The sequence below is a fragment of the Anguilla anguilla genome, chromosome 17 (assembly GCF_013347855.1).
Source record: "Anguilla anguilla isolate fAngAng1 chromosome 17, fAngAng1.pri, whole genome shotgun sequence".
In the NCBI taxonomy this organism is placed as follows: Eukaryota; Metazoa; Chordata; class Actinopteri; order Anguilliformes; family Anguillidae; genus Anguilla; species Anguilla anguilla.
The window spans coordinates 7,991,794-8,000,768 of NC_049217.1; the positions used below are offsets into that span (position 1 = coordinate 7,991,794).

Sequence of the window (8,975 nt, forward strand, 5' to 3'; positions counted from 1 at the left end):
GGGCCGCTCTGAACGGGGGTGTCGCGCCCCTCCCCGTCTCCCCGCCGCAGCGATCAGCCACGGCGGCTCGGTCCTCATTACCCCCAAACCCAAGTTACGCCGCCTTTACACTGGACAATATTTTAAGCAGGTTAACACAGTCTAAGAACCTTTGCAGTCTTACCCTAGTCGGCGCGTGCCCCCGTCACGATTAGCGTGAGATTGCGTTGAGACGGCACAGAGTTTTTTCCTCATCTTGACCCTTCCGACAAAATCAAACGTTCAATACTACCGTCGTCGGTCTTGAATCAAAAGGTTTGTGACGGTCAACGACGCAATTTATCATTAAGGTGACATTGCACTGCAGTACAATGGGTGAGGAGCTGGTGTTGTAACCTAAAGGTCAAAGCTTCAGTTCCTGTGTTGGACACTGTTGGAGCAAGGTGCTTAACCTGCATTGCTTCAGGAAATATCTGGCTGTGTAAATGGATGAAATGTAAAAAGCTGTGTAAGCTGGGGATGAGAGCGTCTGCTTAAATCCCTGTAATGTAATGCACTGAGATCCTATTAAGCACCATGTAGCTGTTTTTATTCTAATGTTAATGCGAGATGCACCCTGGACGATGTCGTATAAATCAGGATCTGATTTAGTCCAATTTATGCATTCAGACATCAGGCACAGCATTTATCAGAAGTGTGTGATATGATCTCCTTGACTTTGACACCCCAGATGTAATTTTAATTTGTACTTTTTTCCGGATGTGTGAGTTAGAACTGAAACTAACGCTTACATGAATAGAGGCTTGTGTGTGAATCTATCTCTGCAGGTCAGAGAGTGTTCGTGAGCACATGCAATGTATCTGCCCATTTGTGTGGGTGTGGCTCCTAAAACAGGAAGTCCACTGTCACGTACTGAGGAAGTACTTCTGCAACAAAAAAACAGAGCAACAATAAACAAAAGCTAAACAGCTAATTATCATTCCACTTGCCTTATCCATCTCTGCCTGGCTGTACATTTATAGTGGTCTCCACAGTTCAGTTGCTAATGTAGTCCAACCTACTGTTCTCATTCTAGTCAGTGAGCGGTCAGAATACCAATGCAGTAATGTGAAATGTGAGTGCAGAATGTTTTTTTCCCCCAAAAGAATTATAAAAATCTGTCTTAAATGTAATATTAACCAGTATGATAACAAACCTCTCTATATTACATTTTCACAGTTGGGATTTTTTATTTATGATTGAAAGTGTTTCACACATAGGGTGACACTGGAAACACAAACGCACAAACACGCATCACCCAGGGAATCACTGCCAACAGAGAGAGACAAGAGCAAAAGAACGAAGATAAAGAAGTATGGAGATAAAGAAAAAGAAGAATATAAAGAATATAACAAGCTACAAGAAAGAAACTTCAAATGAAAAAAATGAATCCTTTACAGCATTCGAACGGCATATGATTTTCATTGTACACAGTCCAACCGGCTGCATGTGGTCCATGCACAGCTACCACTGGTCAGAAGAATTGCACAAGTGCTTCCGGAACATTTCCCTGTTCGTGGCGTTTGATTGTCTTGGGCTCTGAGGTGGCTATCTTTGATTGTCGTGAGTGGAAGGCAGTGTTTGAGTTCTTCTGTGATTCGTGGCTCGGTTGAGGGCTTCGTCAGTTCAGTGACAGTTAAGCGCTTGCCGCATCCCTACATATGTAATTCTCATGTTTACCTGTAAAAGTTCACCTCTCCCTTTGCCTGTCACATCAGTTGCAGGCTCATTGGAAATGAACAGGGCTCTGCGTGTCCATACCATCCTCATATCTACCAGAGTGCTCTTTTCTCCACCTCTGTCAGTAAATGAGTGCAGAAGCATGCCCTCGCTGGGATCCCATTCCTCCTCTCCTCTCTTCCTCCTCTCTTCTCCTCCTCTCTCATTGTAGCCTGGCCCAGTATTGGCCCAGACTCTGTTCATCCCCAGGAACCTGCAAAGGTACTGACACTCCAGGGGAGATGAGACCTGTGGGAGAGAGAGAGAGAGAGATCATTAAATGTTAATTATTTCAAGGCATGTTGTATTGCAGATTATGTTTAACATAAATGTGTTTGAGTAAAGCTTTGGCAGTGCGCGTGTATCAGATTATGCAGCAGTCAGTTCTGATCGAGTAATTTGATTGGGCAAGAGGCATTCCATGAGTGCTGATACGCAGAACGGCTGCACTGGAAGGCATCACTCTGTTTTGTTTACGTTATAATTGATAGGCTATTGCAAAAACGTCGGCATGACTGTTGGGACGTTGTCTAGCAACATTTTTATAAATGGAATCTTGAATTAATTGTCTTTGGTAATCGGCCAGCGACCGTGTGTCTACAGCAATATATTCTGTGCTCATTCATTTTGAAAGAGACGTGTCTTGTTTTGTTTGGTTTGAACAAAAAAAAAACGTCAGGGCCGTCGTCAGTGGGGTACAAGGTGGTGACGATTCCAGGGGCACACGGCTAAAATGTTTTTAAAAATTCATTATCATGGATACATTTTATTTTTTCCCCTCCAGTTCATTACTTTGGTTTTGACCAGTGTTGATAAACGTGGGAGGGCATAAAAGGAAATACCGTTGGAATAAATTATTGTATTCTTTGTACGATGTTGGGACAGATGCAGTTAATAAAGTCACTGAACCAGTTAGCCGATATGCTAAAGCAGTTGAAATGCCTGTCTTCATCCAGCATGTAACGCTTCTGCTTGACTAGGCTAGAACACATTCACCTTTTATTTTACAAAACCTTGTGCAACACTTTAATTTTTGTCACAGAAAAGTACAATTCAAAAGTATAAATTAAAAAAAATAAATATAAATAAAAAATTTAAAAAGCGAATAATAAATCAGGGTTAAATAATCTCTCTCAGTCCCTCTCCCTGTCTCTCAAATTCATATTTAAATATCCTTTATTTGCACGAGGAGAGAAAGTTACTTTTCCAACATGTTCTCACTCGTCATAAAGGATATTTGAATGTGAGTTTGACGGACAAGCTGACAAACCCGAAATGGCAGACACTGAGAGATGGAGAGACTCACCTGTGCTGGAGTTACCTGGGGGAGCTGGAGCCATGTGGCCTGGGGAGTATGGAGCGGAGGCCTCAAAGTTGCGAGGAGGCGCAGGAGGAGCAGAGGGGGAGGGAGGGAGCATGCAAGAGTAAGAAGGGGGAGAGTGGTGGGGTACAGACTGAGAGAGAGGGAAGGGGGAGAGAGAGGGGGAGAGGGAGAGAGAGGAGAGAGAGAGAGAGGGAAGGAAGGGGCGAGACAGGGGGGAGAGAGAGAGGGAAGGGGGAGATAGAGGGGGGAGAGAGAGAGGGAGGGGGAGAGAGAGGGGGAGAGGGAGAGAGAGGGAGGGGGAGAGAGAGAGGAGAGAGAGAGAGGGAAGGAAGGGGCGAGACAGAGGGGAGAGAGAGAGGGAAGGGGGAGATAGAGGGGGGAGAGAGAGAGGGAGGGGGAGAGAGAGCGGTGGAGGGAAGAAAGGAGGATGGTAGAGAGAGGGAAGCGAGGGGGGAGAGGGGAAAGAGAGAGGGAGGGAGAGGGTGGGAGAGAGAGGAGGGGGAGGGGGAAGGGGCAGAGAGGAAGGGGGAGAGAGACGAAGTGGGAGAAAGAAGGAGGGGGAGAGATAGGAAGGGAGGGGGGAGAGAGAGGGAGGGGGTGTGAGGCAGAGAGATGGATATCAGAGAAAAGACAGATAAAAACATTGAGTGGTGCCGGGAAAGGGAAGCAAGGAGGCAAAAGAGACGATTGAGAAATAATAATAACAGAAAGGAGAAGAAAATTCATTCTAATCTCTTAATACTTATTTGTAATTATGGCTTGACTGTTCTCCATAGTGAAATCTTAATTGAACATTGACTCTCTACCCTGAAAGAGCAATATATAATTAATTTCACAAGCTTTTAAAATATAATACCACACAAAGTCCCCAGACATTAAATATGAAACAACAGTGTGGCATGTTAAATTCAAAGTGCTCCGAGAAACCATACTTTCTGAATTGTGGGTTCGCTACCTTAAAGCAGCCATTATTCTTATTCATAATTTAATTAATGTTTGTTCATTTATTCTCAAATTAAATCTGATAATCTGAGACCAGATAATGTCATTATATTATCTTTGTCACCACAGTACGCACAGATTTACTGGTCTTTATATTCCCTGGCTGAACCCAGAGGGGTAAAAGGATTTAGCTGATTCATCCACTTATTTTACAAATCCGTAAATTTGTGCATCTTTGTGTTATGCATTGACACCATGTATCAGTTTTACAGTACCTGGCTCTGGAGACAAAAGTGGGTACATTATTATTATTATTATTATTATTATTATTATTATTTATTTAAGTAAGGTACAAAAATGGTAATGGCATAAGCAATATGATAGTGTTCAAAAGTAAATTTAGCAGTGGTATTGGGGAAAGTCCCAGAGTAACCACAAGAGGGAGCAATAAGCTATCGTTGAGACCTTGTGGCTCATTTTGTTCAAATTGTTTTTGTGTCATTGATTAGTCTACAATCAAGTCAATTCTCCTCTCTAAGAATACAGACTCGTTTTATAGTATAGTTTTATGTAGCCTTGAGGTGAATACATAATACGCATGCTATGTGGATTGTGCTGTGTGTCATATTGGTTGTTACTACATATTCAATGTTCCTGAGTTACATACAGTTACATTATCTCATAATATCTCTATCATTGTGATTTATGATAGGCCGATTAACTGGACTGGTCCTTGGAGCAGTTGCATAAGTTTGACTTACACAGGATAAGGGATGACCTCCTGTGCCTTGGAACTGTGCATTATTGGTTACAGTTACACAAGCTCTGTCAGCAACATTTCAAATTCTGTTAAAGGAATTCCAGTCCTCTGCCTTTGATATTGCCACAACATCTATATGTATAACTGTTCTATATGTAAAGCTCTTTTATGTTTTTTGTGCTTTGAACTGCACAGCTGACAGTATCAATCGCTAAGGAAACAAAACATGGATAAGCAGAACTCCGGAGGCGTTCACGCTGTTAAATTGTGATGCGTTCCACATCGCCCTGGCAACACTGAAACTGTCACTCAGGAGTGAGGATACGCAGTGGGAGAGGCAGCCGATTTACCTGAACACCAGAGAAGACAGAGAGAGAGCTGTAACTGGGGAGGGAGGGGTCACTGCGACTGAGCACAGGGCCTGGGAGACAGTGAGAGTTCTTAGGGTTAGTACTGTACACAGCACATGCTTAGTACAGACAAGGGGTTAGTACTGTACACACCACAGACTTAGTACAGACAAGAAGTTAGTATTGTACACAGCACATACTTAGTACAGACAAGAGGTTAGTATTGTACACACCACATACTTAGTACAAACAAGGGATTACTACTGTACACACCAGAGGCTGTTAGTACAGACAAGGGTTTAGTACTGTACACACCGCAGGCTTAGTAAAGACAAGGGTTTAGTACTGTACACACCGCAGGCTTAGTACAATACACACAATCTGATAAAACCAGCTGTAAAAGTGAACGCTGGCTAGCACTGTCCTTCAGCCACAGGGATTGAGGTGGATGTCACAGATCAGAGGGAGAACTACTGGGACTGAGAAATGGACACTGTGGAGAAATGAGGGAAAAAGAGCGAAGAAGCACCTGAATTCTGGCTGTGCGGGTGCTGGTGCTGGTGCTGGTGCTGGTGCTGGTGCTGGTGTTGGTGCTGGTGCTGGTGTTGGTGCTGATGTTGGTGCTGATGTTGATACACTGCAGAGTTGAAGGAGGTGCTCAGGGGTGTGTGTGCCTGGGAACAGGAAATCCCGCCCCTTGACTTCTTCTGATTGTGCAGCTTCTCCTCCCTCCTCCATTTGGCTCTTCGATTAGAGAACCACACCTGTCAATCAGTTGTGGACAAAGCAGGTCAGTGAAACCAACTGCACATCGTGTCACATTAAACATTAATGTCATTAAACCTGTTTCTAGGTAATGTGTGGTGGTTATCCAGCCATTAACTGTATACAGATCTTTGAGTGGGTTTTCAATGAGTTCAGAAAGATCTGGAAAACCATTTACCTGGATACGAGCTTCTGCAAGGTCAATCTTTGATGCCAATCTCTCTCTTGCAAAGACATCTGGGTAATGTGTCCTTTCAAACTCTGAGAGACAGAGTAACATCACTTCATCATATGTGGCACGCTCTTGCGCGCACACAAGCACACACACACACACACACATCTGGAGTTGTACCACAGTTTGCAGTCTCTCTGATAAAGAAAAGAAGTTAGTGCTGTTTCTTAAGATTAAGGAGATACTCAAGGTCCGGTATTGAAGTGGACTCTTGGGTCAGTTTTGCCTTCAGCTCATAACAGACAAGGCAAGGAAATTAACAGGGTTAAACTGATCCTAGATCAGCACTCCTATGCTGAACTTCCCTTTCTTCAGACAGTGGCCAATCAGAACTCAGGAATGCGTTCTAACTGCCCTTTCTTCAGACAACAGCCAATCAGAACACAGGAGGGTGTGGGACTGCCCTATCAGAACACATGAGGGTTATGGACTGCCCTATCAGAACGCAGAAGGGTTGTGGACTGCCCTATCAGAATGCAGAAGGGTTGTAGACTACCCTATCAGAACGCAGGAGGGTTGTGGACTGCCCTATCAGAACGCAAGAGGGTTGTGGACTGCCCTATCAGAACGCAGAAGGGTTGTGGACTGCCCTATCAGAACGCAAGAGGGTTGTGGACTGCCCTATCAGAACGCAGAAGGGTTGTGGACTACCCTATCAGAACCCAGGAGGGCGCAGGACTGACCTTTCTCTAGAGCCTCAATCTGTTCCTGGGTGAAACTTGTCCGGTTTCTCTGCAGTTTCCGCTTCAGCTGCAGCTGAAGCTGAGCCTCCTCCCCCTCATCCCCCTCCCCCGGCTCCCCTTGTCCTCTTCTCCCCATCCTCCCTTCCGCTGTCCCCAAACAGCTCACTGACACAGTGCGAGAGAGGGTAAGAGAGAGAGAGAGAAAGAGAGCGAGAGAGTAAGAGAGATTCACAACAAAAAACAGTGAGAAGGATGAAAGAGTTTATACGTTCCAACTGCTAATTGAACTCAACAGCCCATTAACACGGCGCACGGCAGCTGCGAGGGCAAGGCACAGGCCAAGGCTAACAACAGCAGCCGTATTTACCATTAAAAGGCCACACTTGCGACAAACCCGTCAATGACACTGTGCATGTTTTGCCTTATGCACTGTGCAGCCCACCCCTTTAGCAATTACACCAGGCTTTCTGTCTGAAACATCACACTGCACACCTGTTTCGCAGCTGAATGCTCTGCAGGTAAAAATGCCATTAAATGCAGTGTACAGTGTGTCTTTTTTCTTCATTCCTCCTGGCACCTGTGGCATTTTGTGATTGTACCTGCCCTTTGATTATTACCCGTTGTCCCCCCAGCATGCCTAAGCAAGGTGCGCAAGCTGCTCCAGTAGCACGGAGGGTTAGAATGTAATTTACGTGGTAAAGCAATGAGGCATCTAGTGTTGCTGGCAGCACATGTGTGTTACAGCAGGTCCCCTCATGCATGTACACACAGGACTTGCACACGTGCACACATGCAACTCGCAGGCACGTACGCAGGGAATGCACACGCATACACGCACGGGACACTCACCTGTGCCGTGCTGCGTTTCCACCGGGGCCAGCTGGTCGTACCAGCTGCTCGGCCCGGTCCAGTCTGACCCACTTTGTAGGTTCAGCATGGTCGAGTTCTCATACACAATACTTTCGCTCGCTCTGACTGTGACCTTCTCCCCTTCCCTCCTGCGACCCTTGACCTCCCCTATAACTCCACCAAGAGCTGCGAGAGAGAGAGAGAGAGAGGAGGGGGGGAACAGAGCGTACAAAATGCGCACTGACTAATTGGAACAATAGTACATTAACACTGACATGGCGTGTGAGGTTTCATACGGAGTACGTACACGCTCACTGAACATCGCAGTGATAATGCAGTCAGCTACCATTAAGGGAGAGAGATACCTTCATTAAATATAAAGTATGCATGCACAATGTAACGTCTGTTTTTATTTAAATCATGACTTCAATATATTTCACATTTACTTCAATGTGAATTTTCATTTAATTTTAATATACGCACTTCGATTGTGTATATTTAACTGATTGCATCTAAATCACTTCGTTAAACCAATGCAATGTGAGCAATATTTGTTAGGCATGCCATCTATTAAGAATCCCAAACTCTGACAGTAAGTCAAAGGTGGTTTGTTTACCTCCTGTGTTTCGCTGAAATTACTCAAGCAGTGCTTTAAATCAGCGATTTCCTTCTTTCTTTTTTCTTTCAGTTTTTCACTGACTATTCCTCTCAGTCTTTCTGTGTTCATCTCTATTTCTATTTCTTCTACACCTCTCTCAACATTTTTGTCTCTTCCGCCATCCGCATCCCACACCCTTCTGTGGTCCCCCCTTCCCTCGTTCTCTACTCCTCCTCTTCTCTCCCTTGCTTTGGTGAATGTGAGAAATGTTTGCAAAGAGAGGGAGAGAGTGAGGGAGGGCTGGGAAAGAGAAAAAAAAGCATCTGCAGGCACTCTTCTCCTCGGAGCAATGGATGGAGAGGGAGTGAGAGAGAGAGAGAGAGAGAGGGAAAAGGAGGGAGGTCAAGAGAGAGGTGGCGAGATGGAGGGAGAGAGAAGGGTGACAAAGCGAGTCAGTGTCAGTGTCAGGGCTGAACTTAATGGCACAGAAGCGAGAGACGAAGTGAGAGAGGAAAGAGGTGGAGGGAAAAGAGGGATAGAGAGAGGGAGCATGGGGAAAGGATAGAGAAGGGCAAGCAGGGAGCGATGTAACAGCAGAGGTGTGAAGGAGAGAAAAATAAAACAAAAGGTGGATAAACAGGAGGAGGATGGAGAGTAAGGATGGATGGATGGATCTTCACCTCCATAAAACTAGAGGCTGGATCTGCTTGTGTAGCACTGCACGCGCGATGTAGC

General features: G+C 45.1%; 1 protein-coding gene across 1 annotated transcript; it reads right to left on the minus strand.

Annotated features, from left to right (window-relative positions):
• Positions 1–1,183: 1,183 nt before the first annotated feature.
• On the minus strand, positions 1,184–6,929 carry pax10 (paired box 10). Its single transcript, XM_035398885.1, has 6 exons — positions 6,794–6,929; positions 6,057–6,139; positions 5,643–5,877; positions 5,114–5,184; positions 3,044–3,191; positions 1,184–1,986 (listed from the first exon to the last, which is right to left on the minus strand). Exons 1-6 carry the CDS (start codon positions 6,927–6,929, stop codon positions 1,901–1,903), a joined length of 759 nt encoding a protein of 252 aa, XP_035254776.1. The 3' UTR covers positions 1,184–1,900.
• Between the last annotated feature and the right edge of the window lie 2,046 nt (positions 6,930–8,975).